Raw genomic sequence first — 18,936 nt, forward strand, 5'->3', positions numbered from 1 at the left:
CGGAAGTTGGCAATAAGCATTTCCGGCAGTACAGATTAAATTTTTCTCGAAAATTTTCCCGAGTGGATTACAATAGAGAGTTATTATGCAGACTATTACTGAGTTCTATTAAGTACCCCTATTTAAGCTGTAGCAGACCCAGGCAACAAGGGAAAACAAAGCCATTTTCCAAAGAAGCACTAAATATGAGGCAGTGAGAAGCAAATGGTTGCAAGTGGACTATTTTTAAGTTTCGAGTAAAACGCGTTTAAAGATCAGATCGTAGGTAGGCTTTCATTGAGATTTTTTTTCTAAATCATACTATACAGCAGCGCCTACCAGGGCTACTAGTACAATCTCTTGCCCCGAGACAGAGGAGAGGTTCACCTACCATTTGTACTGGTTATTTCCAAATTTTTAATTTTGCCATTTGCATCCCTTTGCTTCTCACTGCCTCATACGATGATCGCAGATACACCCTATTAATCCCTGATGAGCAATCTTTTAATTGCGATTAATTCATAAAATACAATGAAGATAGCTCTGTTTTTTAGAAAATTCTATTTTGTTTTTCAAATAAACACCTCATTGTGATTTAATAGTACATATTAATCCATTATATGACGAAAAAACACATCAAATAATTTTGTCCGTTTGTTTTTTGTGCAAATACTCCTATGTGTAACGGCTGCTTCCAAACCAATCCTAGAACCTGGTTTTGTGCTGTATACATTGTGTTTGGTATGTCCCCATAAAAAAAAAAAATCCTCGGGGGTCAAATCTAAAGATTGTAGGGGCGTCCTATATTGCTCGTCCTTAGCAAATTTTGCTTGGTAATACTCACAAACTTAAATCCGGTCACTGTCATCTTCATTGAAAGTGTGGAGAAATCTAGGAATAACTCTTTCCCATTCTGCTTGCTTCAAAATGTGATAGACGCCAAATTGTCTTTCTTGCCGCTTGCCGAAAAGATTTTCTATAGGAGCTTGAAGGAGCATTTCAGTTCCTTTCGTTTCTCTTGTGAGGCTGTAGATGATCAGAGTTATGCGAAATGGTTCTCATTTACATTCTTAACACTTAGCAAATGAATAACTGTGAGTTTCGTTTTAATGTATCATTGAAACACCTTTCTAAACTTTTTGTCATTTGGGAACTCATACAAATTCCTATTAGGTTGATATTCATAGATACATTCTGTCACGTTACCGGTATTTTGTCGCTGTCGCAATCCAGCTTCATCTTTATTTGTCAGCTTTTCATTCATCAAATTGTTCTGAATTTATATATCTGTGCTTGCATTTATTCGACTCCAAATTGAACTGACCAATTACGTTCCGTCAGGTTATTCAATGGGGGCTACGGCAGCAAAGGAAGAACTGGAAGGGGTGGAGAAAACAATCGCAGCAAAGAAAACCGACGAGGTGAGTTCCCTTACCCCGATTTTTAGCGCATATCGTCGCCTCAGAACAACAGTAAGACATCTAAGCCCGGGAATAACAGCAAGGTATTCTATTGTAGTTTTGAGGCGACAATATGTGCCTGTGCTTGTAAAGCAAAGACTAGTAGTGAAATCCAGACGAAATATTGTTGTGTATGTGTAGGCCTGTGTGTGTGCGTACATCTCGCCTATGTCTATGCACATTAGCATGTGTGTAAAGGCACGCGCGTGTGTGTATGTTTGTAAGTGTGTATGAGCGTGCGCGTGTGTAGGACATGGGCGCCACCGACCAGGAGAAGCGGATTCCGGTGGACAGTGCTCAGGACCGGAGGAGCCAGACGCCAAAGACGGTCAAGTGAAAACAATTAGCAATTGTGATTGCTCAAAAAAACTTTTCATGTCAGCTAATGAAGGTTTACACCGTATTTTCAACTATATTCGGACAAAATGGACGAAATTTGTCAAAAAAGGGGAACTGAACGAAGTGAAAATTCATGTGCATGAACTATCTTATTTTAAAGCATTTCTCAGTGGAGATTTAGATCTTTAATCTTATGTCAGTTTATCTTTCAGACTATTTTTTGATTTTTACTTCCTTTCACAGGTTACTAAAAAATTTTTTGCTACAGAGTTACTACGTAATGCAATTAAATTTTTAAAATTTTCAAAAATGACATTTAACTGAAAATTTTCCCCTTAGGTATCTTATAACATACGCCCGCTTCTGAGTCGAAAATATTATTCAAATACTGTTTCTCTAAATCTTCAAAATTTTGCATTAAGTAGATTTCATGTTCTTCGTAAAGGTTCCAAATTCCAAAAAAAAAAAAAAAAAAAAAAAAAACAAGATTCGAACATAATTGGAGTCTTCGTGGGGGTGTTTTGTGTAACAATTGATATTTCTATCCAAATTTTCCGAAGTAACTTTCCGAAGATATTGTTACAAATTCTGTAAATAGTAATTATTTTTGTGATCAATTTGTTGTAATTTGGCTAAATTAGGCGTTTATTCCATTATTTTTCATCTAAAATTATCTTAGTAACGTAACCTGTAAATAGCTTCTTCTAATGTACATACAACCCCCTAACATTCGACTGAAGTATACAATCCCCCTATTTCTGAATGATAAGATTTGTGAATGGAATTTAAAAAAAATATATAAGAAAGTGGTGGAATTTTGTAAGATTTTCTGGAAATTTCTTTGCTGGTATATAACGCCGGGCGTCTTGTGGATGAGAGTCAGTTATGCTTTTTAACTGGGTGAGATTCGTCTGAGCGGATGCTCTGTTTATTATGAGGCATTTGCGCTGTGTTTTTGCGTATTTGGATGTAAATACGCGTTCCATCGTTGAGTTTAAGGTGTTAATTGATATTTGCTTAGTTGCTATGGTTAATTTAACAGTTGTTAACGATATAATTCTTGTACTTAGTTGTAAATAGATCTCCCGTGTTTTTCTCAAAAACTTTGTTGTCATTTAAGGAAAGTTTGAAGTTTCTCCGAAAGCGTAACAATATCTTTTCGGATTTTTTTTAATGAAGTATCCTTTTTTGCTGTTTGTTGCTTTCATTTGGATTTTTCTGGACAGAAATTTCGTACAATTGCGAGCGGAAAAAGAGATTGACTATACGCCAAAATAAAGAATGTGTGATTCGCGTGTACCTACCTCATTTGTTCGAAATCAATTTTTTGCCAAAAAATAATCGTTCGAATCCGGCTGACGAACAAATCAAAACAAGACGTCTGACGATCGCCATTGAGAAGCTTTTTTTACCTAAAAATATAAAATATGAGAGCCTAATAACGGAAGGACAGAATGAAAGACAATTTCTCTTTGTCCACGGGAAAATGGACATTTGTCTCCCACGTGACAGATCATATATTTCACTAAAAATGATACTTTAAAAGTGTAATGGATGAAATTTTGTTGCCTAAAAAGCAGGGTTCGTTGATTTAAATCAGCTTGATTTAAATCGTGATTAAAATCATGATTTAAATCAAGTGAATTTTTTTAAGAGAATCATTGATTTAAATCAATTGATTTGAATTAAGTGATTTTTTTAACAAAATCATTAATTATAATCAGTTTTTTTTTTACTTTTATAAAATAATTTTGCATTTTTAGAATATATCGCTCTAAATTTAACTACACTGCATTATATTATCTTAACTTCAATATGCAAAACTACATAGATCCCTCTTTTTGTGTGTATAACAGTTTTTCACTCTATATTGCTTTTACTCCAAAATTACAGTTTAGAACAAAGTAAAAATTTGTAGTTTTTCTTATACACTGTGACTAATAAGTTCAGAAAAGTAATTGTTCAATATATTATTTTACACTAAAGATGTACATGATAATGGTAACCTTATCTTTAAGCAATGCCCAAAACAAAATCACAACGTATCTAAGCATTATAACGTATTTATAAATCTTAACATATTATTGAATAGTTAGAGAACTTATCTTAATTTTAAAAGTAAATTGAATGGATTCATCTATTGTATGACGTATAAAAATGTTTATAAATGTAAAGTAATTAATATCTACAAATTTTTGAACAGTTTTAAAAAAAATCTGATGTAAATTAAAAAAAATCCGACTTTTTTTATTTAAAAAAATTAAAAAAAATCACGAACGCTGCTAAAAAGTTACAAACGTATGTGTTATCTCTTAAGCAAAACATTTTACTCATGACCTTTTAAAATTATCACTTTTCAATGAAATGTATGAACTGACATTGGCGGGACAAAAAACAACTTTTTTTTATTGTGGAATGGCTTTCCGTAAAAGTTTCAAATTTAACTCTGTCTAATTTAGTCTTTAATTGAATTCTGATTCGATTTAAATCTTAAATGTTTTCAATTGCTTTCCGTGTGACCTTGAAAAAACCCTCAAAGAGTGCACGAGCGGAAAAAAAAAGAGTTGCGAGCGACATCACGATGAGGAAGTTGGAAAAAAGTGCTTTCGTTGCTCAAAAGACAGCGTGAAAAATATATTTAAGTTAAAATCAGATGAATATTTCCAGATTTTGCTCATTCCCAGGCCTGGCTCCTGGGGTGGGCGATTTACGCGGCCGCCTAGAAGGGCAGATTTTAGAAGGGCGGCAAATTTCGAACTGAAAAATATTTTTTTAAAGCATGAATATCTGTTTTAGCGCCATAAGATTCACTGCTGGAGTGTTGAAATGGTAACTTAGAGTGTGTACTAGTGCTTGGATATGCAGAACATAGTTTGGAATTTAACAAGAAATTCTATTCAACTTTAGAGGCGGTAAATTGCGTGATTTAAAAGTGTTTTGAAAATATTAATATCTGTTTCAGTGCCGTAAGATTTTTAATGTAAAAAAAAATAATCTAAAAAGTGTATCAGTGCTTGGATATACAAAATCCAGTTAACAATTTAACTAGAAACTCACTTTAGTTTAAAACACTTTACTATTTTTTTATTTTATTTTATTAACTAGAAAGTCGCCCGTCAAGGTATGACGGGTGAAAATTGCTTCTCTTCTTCTACATTTTAACGAAGCCTTTGCCTGTTAAGTGATATTTGGATAGTTGAAATTTTAACCTTAACTCCAGTGGATTAACCCTAAACTCTAGTAGATAGCATTCATAGTTGATCGCTTTTTCATTTCTTCATTTCCCTGAAATGACACAGTCTTACCTGTAAAACAGTCAAGTTATCGGATCGAGTTCAGCCTTGTCGCAATAAATCCTCTCCCTGCATGTTAAACATTATCAAAACATATTTCCAAAATATTATGCCGTGGGGCGAGTTTCTTTGTTGAAACACGCGGGTTACTCGATCATCGGCTATTATTTATATGAGAATATATTATTATTTTATATTATCATTCAATGGGGTGGGGGGAGCACTGGTCAATATCGCCTAAGGCGGCAGAGCTACTAGAGTCGGCCCTGCTCATTCCTATTGAAGTACTATCTTTTATATCAAAATTATGTTGAAGAAAGTATTGGGATTCGTGAAAAGTTTCAAATTTTGATAAGTTTACAGGTTTGAATAGGTTCCGACCTATTTTCAGCATTTTTGAAAAATGTCTATTTGTAAGTGAACACTCTCTTGTGGGCACTCTAACTCAAAAAGTATCACAATAAGATGAGAACTGAACCAAAAAAAAAGTGAACACAAAGCGAAAAGGTTTTTTATAGGTAAAATAATAGCTATTGAAATAATGATGTGTCATCAACTAGTGAAATGCATTTTCCCTCCGTTTTAGACGAAGAATACGAATGTTGACGTTGAGTCCGGGAAGGAGAAGAAGCCGTCCCGGATGTGGGTGTTGATGGAGGCCTTCATCATGACGTTCCTCGCAGAGTGGGGTGACCGATCCCAGATCACCACCGTCATCCTCGCCGCCAAATACGTAAGTGTCGCACGCGAACAAATAGGGGAATGTGGAGCAAAGTGAAATAGTTAAGGTAACTTACTTTTTTTTTAAATGAACAAATTTGAAATTTGTTCTGAAAATTACGGTAGGGTAGACCGGGGAACGTTTACGAGGATTTTTTTCAACGAATTTTCTAATTTTTATGTTTTACCTTAGGAAATTTTAGACATTACGGTTTTATGAAGCAGGTAATGGAATCAAAATTGGTATGTTCAGTTGTTGCTCTGCTTACGTTTTTAACCGTTAAAAAAAATATTTTGTAGTCCAAGTCGGTTGCGTAAACCTGCCACGGGACATGTTTACGCATATTTATTTCGACACCTGACGTGGTTCTGTTTTGACGTATTGTCTTATCATCGCTAAAATAAAGCAAATTTATTACAAATTGAAAAATGTAAACGCGTATATAGTTAAAGCTGAAGGGGCATGAAGACAACACTATATCATTGTAAGCTATAAGATAGGAATGTATAACTTAATTAAAAATTAAATGCTAATTTTGAAAACTTAATAGCCGGAGAAGGCAAAAAATGTTTGAGACAGTTTGGAGCGAAAAAAGTGTCAGTGGCAGGTATAAGTAAGACATAGTAAGAACGTGCGTATAATGGTGCTTCGACATTCAACGCGTGAACTTACCTCGTCGCCAAGTTTGGATTTATTTTTAACGTGCATAAAAATTTAATAACATTTCAATTCATACAACTAAAAATCTCTACAACTAAAAGGATAAAATTCTGCTATTTTTTATATGTTTGTTCTTTTTTAGCTAAGTATTATTTATTCACAATAAGTTTCAAAACGTTCACAACACAAAATTTACTCAACTTTGTAAAAAACAGATTATTCTTTCTGCACGCTGGACCGAAGATCGACTGATGCTAAAAAATTTGAGAGAATATTTGCTAATGAGTAGCATCAATCTGTTATGACTGTTGGCTCTCCAGTTATAATTCGTTTTGAAAAAAGAGCACTGCGTAAACGTGCCCTGGTCTACCCTACATAAAGAAAGGACAATAAAACTTGCATTGAAACATATTTTTTACTTTTAGTAGTAAATTTGTACCTCCAAAAAAAGGGGGGGAGTGGAAAATTTTCACTTCTTTTTTTCCATGGGTCAAAGTAAAAAATAAAATACATTCTATTCGATTATTAAAGATATTTTTGATCAAATGAATGAGAAAAAAATTAATTAATGAATAAATGAAAACAAAACAAAACAATAAACAAGTAAATGAATAAATTAATTAATATATGAGAAAAATTAAATGAGTTAATAAAATAGTGAATGAATAACAAAATAGTGAATGAATGAATAAATAAGAGAATTATTAAAGAAAAAGAAATATAAACGAAGTATTTAATTTATGAATGCGTAAGTGATTTGATAAAGGATTGAATAAGTAAATGAAATGAACTGAACTATTTCACTTCGTCCCGCATGCGTTTGACTAACTCTACATAAAGCATTTAAAATACAAATAAGCTTAATATTAAACAAATGAATACTGCACCGAAAATTAGTAGGTTTCAATTAATACTTTAAATGTCAATAACAAGAACTTTATCACTTAATATTAACAAAAGTAATTTTTGACTCAACAACAAAAAGTTACAATATGAGGGTAAATTTTAGAAAATTGCTTGTATTATCACATTTTTAGAGGTAACTTTTTCTTGACTCGAATAATAAATTAATGGTTTTTTTTTTTTTTTTTCCAATTTTCTGCCTTGATGGGAAGGGAAAAACTCCTAAACAGAAATTGAAATATCAATTCACCCTTTCTTTTTTGAAATTTTCGCATTGCATTTTATTGTAAACCTAAGATGAGTACAACGTTAGACATTCAATCTGAAAATCAAATTTTCAAATAGTTGCGATTTTAAAAGTAAGATTACTTAAGAATTCCATTCAAAAAAAAATTGAAAATCATTAATTTGCTCCCCTTTAATGTTTAACAAATAGATGTTGATCAAATCGCGTGCTTTCAGTTTTTGAAAGATGTAACTTGTGAGAACAAAGGTTTTTTTGCTGCGTCAAAAATCCTTTCTTGAGATAGCGCGGTCCACCCCGGATGACAACCATCTGGTGGGTAACACCCCCAAGTTAATTTCAAAGTTTATAAAAATATAAACACTTTTATTCTGAAGAATTTCCTCAATAAATCTTAGATTATATTTCATTTATAAAATTTCAACGAAAATAGGGCACTATATATTGCGGAGGTACATGCTTTGTACATGTACGTCTGGAGCAAATTTTACACAAAATGTGGCAGCACACAGCTTTATCCGAATAGTTTTTACTATACCTATATTTCTTCTTCTCTCAATTTTTAATTTTAATCTCATTGGCTGCTTTAGAATACACCTTAACAAGAATATTTTAAGATTAACTGCAATTGTTGAATGTTATAACCAAGAAATCATATTCTTATTATATTTCATACTTTTTAGGGAGAACCAAGCTTATAGATTTAAAAAAAATAATTTTAAATTAAAAAAAACCGCCTTCAAAAAATACCCAGGAACTAAAAAGCAAAAAATAACTGATTACATTCTATTTCCTACCCAAACACAGAAATGAAATTTATTTTACAATTCCAGTACAAAAATCAACTAAACTAAACACCTAATTATAAAATAAACACCGATTTAAATTACTATACGATGAATTATTTTAAATACCTAACTAATTATATACGATCTCTTAATTTTTAATAACCTTTTGAAGTCGGGGCCTCCTATAAACAACTACATAACGTAATTGACAACCCACCGAATCCTGAATTAAACAGTAATTTAACTATACGCGAAATTGGTCTTTAAATCTAAACCTACTCAGTTACGTTAGATAGTAGTTTATAAGAGGCCCCGACTTCAAAAGGTTATTAAAAATTAAGCGATCGTATATAATTAGTTAGGTATTTAAAATAATTCATCGTATAGTAATTTAAATCAGTGTTTATTTTATAATTCGGTGTTTAGTTTAGTTGATTTTTGTACTGGAATTGTAAAATAAATTTCATTTGTATGTTTGGGTAGGAAATAGAATGTAATCAGTTATTTTTTGCTTTTTAGTTCCTGGGTATTTTTTGAAGGCGGTTTTTTTTATATATATATAAAAGTAATTTATTTTTTGCTTTTTAGTGGTGTATATATATATAAAAGTATATGGTTATATATATATATAAAAGTAACACGGCGAGCGTCTCGGAGACTTCCGACGACTGTGAAGAAAGACTTTTTCAAATGCGTAACTATGTACAAAAAAAATTGTCTTCATCATTTGTTCAACTTTATCAATGTTTGCTTTCCGAAAGCAAATGCACGAGTCACTAAAAAAAAAGAAAAACGAAATCGCTTTAAGTTTAAATTTGTGAAATTGTAAATTTTAGAATTGTAATATTGTAAATTGTAATTTATGTTTCGCTATTAGTGTCATGTAACTCGTGATAAAAGTCGCATGTTTCTTCACATGGCCCCACTATACATGAAGATTAAAATTTCCACTAGAATGAATTTTATGTTTGCTACAGAGAATACTTAATTCAAAATTTTTCTTATCATTACTCTTAATAATATATTTTTTTAGTACTTTCTTTAACTATAGGTAAAGAAAGTATAAACCTTTGTTTTATGGCCTTTGTTTATTAATGGGTTTTATATTAAATCGTTTGTGAGGGAAATTGCATGAAATTTATTGTTTTACCCTTAAATTTTCCCTAAAGAACAAATAGGGTAAATCAAAGATTTGCAACCGAAGTTAGACCACCCCTAAACAAAACCACCACTAAACAAAAGAAAAAAAAAAAGCGTACAAACCGGTTCACTAAGTGAGACGATATACAAAGTTAATAAAGTACGAATCGATTTAAATGTGAGTATGATGTTTGAATACTTCCTTCAATTTCATCAAACCTGAACTTGATTAACATTAGACCGCTGAGGAACTATGCTGTTTCAAACAAAAAAAAGACTTTTCCTTATCGGTACAGCCAGGGGCGTGCACAGAAATTTAGGAGCCCATCACAAATGACTTTTCCGGGCCCCTCTCCATATTGTTTACCCCTATATTTTACCATTAGTTACAAAAATATTGGGCCCCCTCCAGGCTCGGACCCGGGCCAACAGGTGTTCCTCTCCCCTCCCTGTGCACGCCCCTGGGTACAGGTGTCTTCGCGTATTTATGGAACATTGTACAAGGGAAAAACAAATCCGACGAGTTCAGAACCTCCTCCTTTTTTTGAAGTCTGCTAATTAATATAACCCTAATTTCAAATTGAACTGGCGGCATCGTGAAATAGTAAATCCAGAATATTGGTCAAACTTCAGAAATCATACACAGTTATAATGTATATTATTAAAGAATATAAATTAAATCGTGGGGGAGGGGTGTTCTGTATTCAATTCCCCCTCAATTGAACACTAAATACATTTAAAAATTGGAATATTAAATAAAGAACTTTATATTTTAGTGCCTAAATAACGTTATTTATTAGTGAATAAAATATTAAGGTAATTGATTCAACTATTAAAGTAGCAAAATATATTTAATTTACTGCTTTGCTACACAGTAATAAATACATCTCTACATAGTATAAAATGAAGTCTCCAAAAAGCGTCTGTGTGTTTGAACTCGCAAAACTCGAGAACTACCCGGTCGATTTTACTGAAACTTTCAGTTTGTTCCTTCAAGTCCTGAGAAGGTTTGCAGACCAGTTTGTAAACAATTCGATGAATAGTTCTTATTTTATTCCAATTTAGGCCCAACTTTCACGTAAATTCCCGAATATGGGGGTGAAAAATTACTCTCAAATAATAATATTATATATCGTTGGAAAGGGAAGAATTTTCCGCGTTCTACGCAATTTGTTCCAATGCTCTAACTTAATTGCGGCAGGAGTTTTTTACGTTTTTAGCTCGAATGTTTTTAGGCTTAGCTGAAATTCAGGCACTACTTACTTCATTAAATCCATCAATAAAAAGTAAAGGAATTGTCCCACAGTTTTCTTTTTCACAGCATTGGATAGAGCTGCTTTTTTTACTCCAGATCTAACTCGACCTATGGTCGAAAGTTAAACTCTCTATCTCCATTAGAAAAAAAGTTACAAGCGAATTAAATGAAGTTCAAACATCTGTTCTCTATTCAAGTTTTTAACCATTTTATTTTGTGTTTCCACGGTAACGCTTTTTGAAGCTATTGTTTATTTTAATCTTTCTCATTTTCATTTCTTAAACTTATTTTGTTTTGTGTTTCCATGGTTACGCCTTTTAAATCCATCATTTTATTTTAATTTCTTAAAAGTATTTTAGTATCTGTCGTCATTGTTTGGCGAGAAAATTTTGCATGATGGTTTTTTTTCTTTCATTTAATCCTGGTTATTGAAGATACTGCACTTGACGCAATGGTTTTTTTTTTCAAGGTAGACCGGGTAAAGCCGGGCAACGCAGCTAGTTAGTATATATAATTATAATAAAAAATTACCATGCGGCGCAGCGTTGAGAAAATTAATCATCCATGTGCCGCGAGAATTAAATATCGCTCAAGAGAAAGCCAAAAGCTTAGGTGTGAAAATACACCGATCACAGCAACATCACGTGATCATGACGTATGAAATTTAAAGTTTCTTGGATTTCTCCGAGACCCCTTATCAGATCCAGACAAAATTACAATGGGACCATCTGGGAAGTATACCCTTCCAAACAAAAAAAATTTCAAATCGGTCCAGTAATGTTGGAATAATTCGAAAACACACATAAAAAGTCGCAATACGAAATCATAACCTCCTTTTTTGAAGTCGGTTAAAAACAGATATACTTTATCGGATCTTTCGGATTTTCGCTATTGCGCCAACACTTTTTGAGTTTACCGTACACCCTCAGAAGATTCCTCCCGAGCCACGGGCCCCGACTTATTCAATGTATAACTCCTTTTAATATTTTATAGCTGAGATCGAAGTAATATATATATATATATATATATATATATATATATATATATATATATATATATATATATATATATATATATATATATATATATATACATAAAAATATTAATTTGAAAGTGATTACTTAGAAAATGTTAGGCAACAAAACCGTTTGCTGTCAGTTGCTACTAGCTTAGTTAAAGAGAGTTAAAAAATAAGCAAACTAGGGGACGCCATCGGTAGCTATTACAGAAAGTTCGATAAAAAATCAAGCCAGCTGGTTGCCAATGACAGTTATTTTCTTATTAGTAGACCTTTATACTTGTAATCAAACAAATTAGTGGTCAGTTTTTAAAAAAATGCAAGGTGAGTCAGTGAATATTAAAGAAAAAAAGAAGCCCGGAGTCGGAGTCGGCCTGTTTTTCAACGATCCCGACTCCACAGTCCTGGTTGCATATAAGCTACCTTTACTCCTTTTCAGTCATAGGAAAATTTCAGGCCCTCTCATTGGCTTATTCGAGTGTCAATCAAAGCTTCAAAGACGCCATTGTAATGTTGCTAGTCGTTTTTCGTACTGTGTTTCTTGTTTGTAATCTGCTAAATACGAATAAGCATTTGCAAATGATATCTTTAATTGAATGTTGCTGGTAAAAACAGCATTATTATTTCCAATCAATTTCATTCTTTGCAAAACAAATGAAAGTGCCTTTGAGCAACTATGCTTTGAAATAAAAATAGGTGGCGCCATCTTTGAGCAAAAAATGCATATTTTACGACATTGTTTTGATTTAAATTGAAGTTATTTTAAAAATAATTCTCATGGTAAATTATTTTGTAGATGGAAAAGAGCGAATTCTGCAATTTTTCATATTCTTAATGATATTTAATGCAATTTAAACAGCTCTTCTTAACGAAATGATTGCCATTTAACTTAATAATAAATACTTCTAGTGAATAATTTAATACATAATAATTTCTAATATAATTTTCTCTTGTACCAATTTATTTCTAGCTAATTTCTATTGAATATGAGTTAGCATTCAAGAATAAGACTTCCAATTGAATTTTGAGTGAGTCTGGCAAACATGTCCTTCTTGTCTCCTTCTAATTTCATAACTCATAAAATAAAATAATGCTCTGCTTTTTTAAAAAAAAAACCTGTAAAAAATAAAATTAAACGAATAAATAGCATTATCTTTAAGCAAAAAATGGCACTTTTTAAGAAGGAGCTATTGAAGTTTAATTTAACTCATTTGTCAACTAATTCTCAATGTAAGTTTTTTTTAATTAAACAGCAAATTCTTTATCTTTTAATATCCTTCATATTATTTAAAGTTATATGTAAAAAGGAATAGGTAATTTAAACTCTTGGATGAAATAATTGAAAATAACATTAAAAAGCAATGTTTCATAATGTAAAATTATATATATATATATATATATATATATATATATATATATATATATATATATATATATATATATATATATATATATGTTATTTCAAGTCAAACTTTCAGAAAACCGTTTCGCACCGTTTGTTACCTTAAATTCATTTATTATTAATGAAAAAAAATTATCACACATAGTTGATGAGGCAATTCAAGAGAATTTCATGCAGTTTCATTTACTATTTAACTTAAATACATTTGGGGGGAAAAAAAGTTTCACAAAATTCTAATTTTGAGACAATTTTGAAATCAATATATGACTTTTAATGTATTGTAATAAAAAATACAGCGAAATATTTTAGACTGGCCCATGAAGAGAACTGCAGCTGTTAAATATTTTCAGCAAAATTAGCAAAAAAGTTTTCCTTATTTTTTTGCTGTACTGCTGATAAGACCTTCATGGTTTCATGAATAGTTCTGAAAAAATTTGAATGTAATCATTCAAATACATTAAATATCATACATTCATTGAAAAAATTTTAAAGTATTTAAAAAAATCGAATTTAATGAAGGTGGAAGCCTTTCTTTTTTAAATACAGACATCTCAATTGTTTTAGCATTTTATAAATAGTACACATCGACTATTTATAATTTAATTCAGGATTATGAATTTAACCAGTGAAGACACACATAAAGCAATCCAACCAATGAAAGATAAGATAAACAAAATATAGACAAAAAAAGATATTTTGTTCAGCTGACTTTATCCAATAGTAGTGCGCGAACAGCTGATTCTTTTAAACATAACCTTGGAAGTAAAGGATTAGTTTTTTTTTTCGTAAAGAAGGAAATTCTTCCGAAACAAAAAGGAACTTTTTCCAGATGCACTCACTACTCAATTAAAGGTCTTATTCTTGAATGCTAACTCATATTCAATAGAAATTAGCTAGAAATAAATTGGTACAAGAGAAAATTATATTAGAAATTATTATGTATTAAATTATTCACTAGAAGTATTTATTATTAAGTTTAATGGTAATCATTTCTTTATAAGAAGAGCTGATTAAATTGCATTAAACATCATTAAGAATATGAAAAATTGCAGAATTCACTCTTTTCCATCTGCAAAATAATTTACCATGAGAATTATTTTTAAAATAACTTCAAATTAAATCAAAACAAGGTCGTAAAATATGCATTTTTTGCCCAAAGATGGCGCTACCTATTTTTATTTCAAAGCATAGTTAGTCAAAGGCAGCTTTTATTAGTTTTGCAAGGAATGAAATTGATTGGAAATAATAATGCTGTTTTTGCCAGTAACATTCAATTAAAGATATCATTTGCAAATGCTTATTCGTATTTAGCAGATTACAAACAAGAAACACAGTGCGAAAGACAACTAGCAACATTACAATGGCGTCTTTGAAGCTTTGATTGACACTCGAATAAGCCAATGAGAAGGCCTGAAATTTTCCTATGACCGAACAGGAGTAAAGGTAGCTTATATGCGTCCTGGTTACTACACAGTTAAAATATTACCAGATCGGTGGTCCTAAAAGCAGAGTAGATTATTGCTAATAGCGTATTTCAATAACTAGATTGAATTAAGTAAAATTGAATAGAAGATGATTTTACACAAATGCGACAACAAGTCAGACTTTCAACGCTTACAATTTTAGTTCTACATACTTTAATAAACACTACCTTGTGCTTACACGTTGGTTGCCATTTGGTATCATTAAAGGTTACCCCTAGTCAGAGACTGAGTGCATCATAAGTTAATAAGCGCATTGTTTTGATGTTTACTGATTTTTAAAGTTTTAATAAAATAAATAACTTTTCTCTTAGTTATTTAAGTTTAGCATAAAAGTATACAATATAATCATTACATTTTTTGGGACGGTTAGGCACCGAACTCGTGGCGAACGTAGGAGGTTCAATAGTGGTCGGTCAAAGACCTTCCGTGTACGCTAATTCATGCTGGTGCACGTTTAATTTATCACGATCATAATGATCTCCAAGTTTCATGACAGATTAATACCTCTTAAGGTGCTGGAACAGAGATTGTTTGGCTCTAGGTCTATATCAAAACTATCAAAAAGTTGAAAGACGGTGCTTTCATCTATCGTGCGTCGATTGGGCTAAGTTGGACTGTCATCCTTGTGGTGCTCGACTAGTGTTTAAAACAGAAGCCATTAGTGTGTTTTAATCTGATAGTATATTCTATTTGGTTCCCCCGAGTGGTGTAAAGACAACAAACCACAACAACAACATATTATTTTCTAATCTAATTAAGATTTATCTCTCTCCTCATTTCATTCTCCATAAACCAACCTTTTATATTTCATAATCGAACTACCGCACAGTGGGGCGAAAACGCCAAAACGCGCTTAAAAATGTTTTAAAACCTCTCTCGCTTGCTTATTTACACAGGCATGTTATTGTGGAGTTTTTTCGATTTGTTTGGGCTCAGGGTCCAAAGTTAGCAGGTTTACGCAGCTAATTCCTTTTCAGGGTCTTTCTACAGCCCATTAATGACTAAGTAATATTAATTTCTAAGAGGAAATAAGAGGATTTTTTTTTTCGCAGAGTGTTTTGAAAAAAATAACCTTGAAGTCCCAAGTTTTCGGTACTGATCAAAACCGATTTTCGGTTTGAGAATTCAATTACTCATTTTTTTTTCGTTTTTTTACTATTGTTGGACACGAGAGAAATTAAATATATCCGCCTTTAATAAGAAAAAAAATTATAGACTGCTTAAAAGCAATTTTTGTAAATTCCCGCACTCATGGTTCTTCACCTTTCTAAAGGCCCCTTTCAGCTTTGTAGTGGACGAAGGGCTCTAAAATTCCAGTTCTGATTGCCTAAGAGGTAGGCCTGTGCAAATTTATTAATCCTCAATTGGTTTAATATAGTAAAAAACTCCACTTATAAGCGCTTTTTGGCGTTTTCGCCCCACTGTGTGCCGTGCCTATCTCTAATCAATGACATTTTGATTTCTTCGCAGAGCATATTCGGTGTGATTCTTGGTGCCGTTCTGGGTCATACGGCCTGCACTTCCCTGGCCGTGCTGGGAGGACGCCTCATAGCAGACAGGATATCACTTCGCATTGGTGAGTGTTCTCTTGGGCTTACGTTATAAAGTACTCGTTACTTGATTGTTATTACAATTTCGGCTTAGGTGTACAATACATACACTGAAAAAAGAGCGATGGCGGATAATATGTCCATTTACGACAACGACAAAAGTTCCTCGTTGACTTTGAACGTACGTAATTGGTTATATGTGATTATACAAATATGCCATGATCGGTGCCACTTTTCAGTACTGAGGATGAAATTCCGGCTTTAAAATAAAAATTAAAAAAAAAAAACAATAATTTGAACTTTGACATCTTGAATTCAAACTATGTTTTTCGCAATCACGAGTGTGTGTGTGTATGTAGGCGTGTGTGTTTGTGTGTGTGTGGGGGGGGAATTTGTATGTGTGGGTAGTTGTGTATGTGTAGGTGTCTGTATGTATGCATGTGTGTATGTGCGTGGGTATGTGGGTAGTTGTGTGTAGGTGTGTGTAGGTGTAGGTGTCTGTATGTATGCGTGTGTATAGGTGTATGTGTGTAGGTGTATGTGTAAGTGTGGTGTATGTGTAAGTATATGTGTATGTACAAGTAAGTGATGCAACCTGGAGACGGTTTTCGCTAGAGGAGCAGCATCGTGAGGCGGCCGACCGTGGTGCTGCAGAGGGAGGCGGGGGAAAATAAAATCATAGGAATTCAAAACAGTCAAGTGAGAACAATAAGCAATCGTGATTGCTCAAAAAAAAAAAAAAAAAACGACAGATGGAATTTTGTCCTTCAATTGAAAATTTGACTTCAAAAATTTTCAATCGAAGGACAGAAATCTGTCTGCCGATTTCTTTAAAAGTCTGAATTCCGTCCTCAGCTCTGAAAAATGGTACGTGTTGATTCATTGGCATTTTTTATTATTTCATTAAAAGTTTCTTTGAACAATTGCACTTTATGCTCACTGGCTGGTGAGATAAATTTCTTTTGTCTACCAGTTTGTTAGCGCTCTCAGCTTCAATGAGACGACATCTGCCTCCAGCTCTATTTTGTTTACTGATCCAGACTGAAGAGTTTGAATGAGAACGAAACTGCAGTCTCTTGATATAATAACCGGGCTGTGGTACATTGCACGTGGTTCTGCATTAGCCCTGGCTTAGGGGCGGTAACTTACTGCCAATGCACTTTAGTTTTTGGCTGAGCAAGGATGCCTCTTGGAACAGATAAATCCTGCTGTTAACTTTGATAATCATAGCAACAGTCTATTATGACAGACGAATTTCGTCGCCGTTGCAAAGGGTATCCGCTTCTAAAGAAAATTCCTCTGTCATTGCATGTCAGTACTTCTACTCATTAGTAGTGTCTGGAAGCGTCATATGTCATGTTGGTATGAAGTATATCATATGCATACATTCGCACTTGCAAGGGTGGATAATTTTCAGAAATCTTAACAACCAAAAATATTGTCCACCAGTTTAACCAAACTTTTTCCAGTATTCTATGAAAATATACTCTAAAAGAGGAAAAGAATCTAGAAGTGTTGTTAGCTGTTGAGGTACACATTATGCAGATTGCTTTCGAAAATGCTTTTTATGTTTGGTGCTAGCTTCAAATTAACGCATATCGATAAACTTAACTGGATCAAGTGAATCAAACTTTTAGGATTTCAAATTACCAATCTGATTAACTTTTGTTGTTCGTAATTTATTTATATTATCTTGATCTCTTTTGTTTGTCCGCCTCGATTAAGTGCCGGAATTTCAGTTTTATGCAGAAGAAACAAGCGGTTGCGATTATGGTGTGCTAAATTTACTTGAGCTACCAGTTTGTTGTCACTTTCAGCTTGAATGAGATGACAACTGCTTCCAATTAGCTGCCTCGGTTATTGTCTATTCCAGAGTTGTGAGTCCATAACGAGGACAAACTGCTGTCTCTGGATGGCATACCCGGAGTGTCGATGATTGCATGCTATAACGATGTTAGAACTCTTTTTTTCTTTAAGAGAGTTTGGGAAATTGACAACATTTTCCTTTTCCCCCTAGTGACTGTATTTGGAGGCGTACTGTTTTTGGCCTTCGGCGCCTGGTCTCTCGTCATTGCGATTCAAGAGACGTTATGAAAATGGAGGATCCTGCTCAAATCGGACTGAAAGGGCATTAGATGACTAAAAGTGCCTTACATTGTTTTTAATCGGGTGTATAATTTTGGTTCATGTACATGTGGTTGTATTGATTGTACATTTTAGTATACTCACGTTATTTCATTAAAGTTTTTAGTTGTAAAATTTCGTGTCTTGAAATGGAGAATGCAAGTTAATTGACACTAGTGATGTCAAACTGACGTTCGTACTATCGATTGATATTTCAGAAAGTTTCTTATATATTTCCGTAAAACTTTGAATGTATGTTTATCTGGTTTATATTTATGACTTCAACCTTAATTATTTATTTATTTATTTGAAATTTTATAAGTTACAATCAAAAATTTCCAAAATTTTGGGCAAAATTTTTTTTTTTCAAATATTAACTTTCATTTTAAGTTAAAATTTAGGTTCAGATCATGAAAGCGTACCAGAAAAACATGCATGAAAAGTTTTACGGAAATATATTAAAAACTTTCTGAAATATCATGCGCGCAAAACGAGAAAACCGAAGAAACCAGCACCTGAGAAAAAGAGGCTTAAACAGCTGCTGTTAACATACAGTGGTGTGCAAAAATTAAGGAC

The 18,936-nt window shown here is 32.7% G+C and overlaps 1 protein-coding gene across 2 annotated transcripts in view; it reads left to right on the forward strand.

Annotated features, from left to right (window-relative positions):
- LOC129219956 (transmembrane protein 165-like) overlaps positions 1 to 18,488 on the forward strand; it is a 76,693-nt gene extending 58,205 nt beyond the window's left edge. For both annotated transcript variants that reach the window (XM_054854273.1, XM_054854274.1), the window contains 4 exons: positions 1,321 to 1,400; positions 5,658 to 5,804; positions 16,157 to 16,262; positions 18,254 to 18,488. In XM_054854273.1, coding sequence (XP_054710248.1) covers positions 1,321 to 1,400; positions 5,658 to 5,804; positions 16,157 to 16,262; positions 18,254 to 18,330 — 410 coding nt within the window. In that variant the 3' untranslated portion in view covers positions 18,331 to 18,488. The remainder of the gene's footprint in view (positions 1 to 1,320; positions 1,401 to 5,657; positions 5,805 to 16,156; positions 16,263 to 18,253) is intronic.
- Positions 18,489 to 18,936: the final 448 nt, after the last annotated feature.

Source organism: Uloborus diversus, chromosome 4 (assembly GCF_026930045.1).
Source record: "Uloborus diversus isolate 005 chromosome 4, Udiv.v.3.1, whole genome shotgun sequence".
NCBI lineage: Eukaryota > Metazoa > Arthropoda > Arachnida > Araneae > Uloboridae > Uloborus > Uloborus diversus.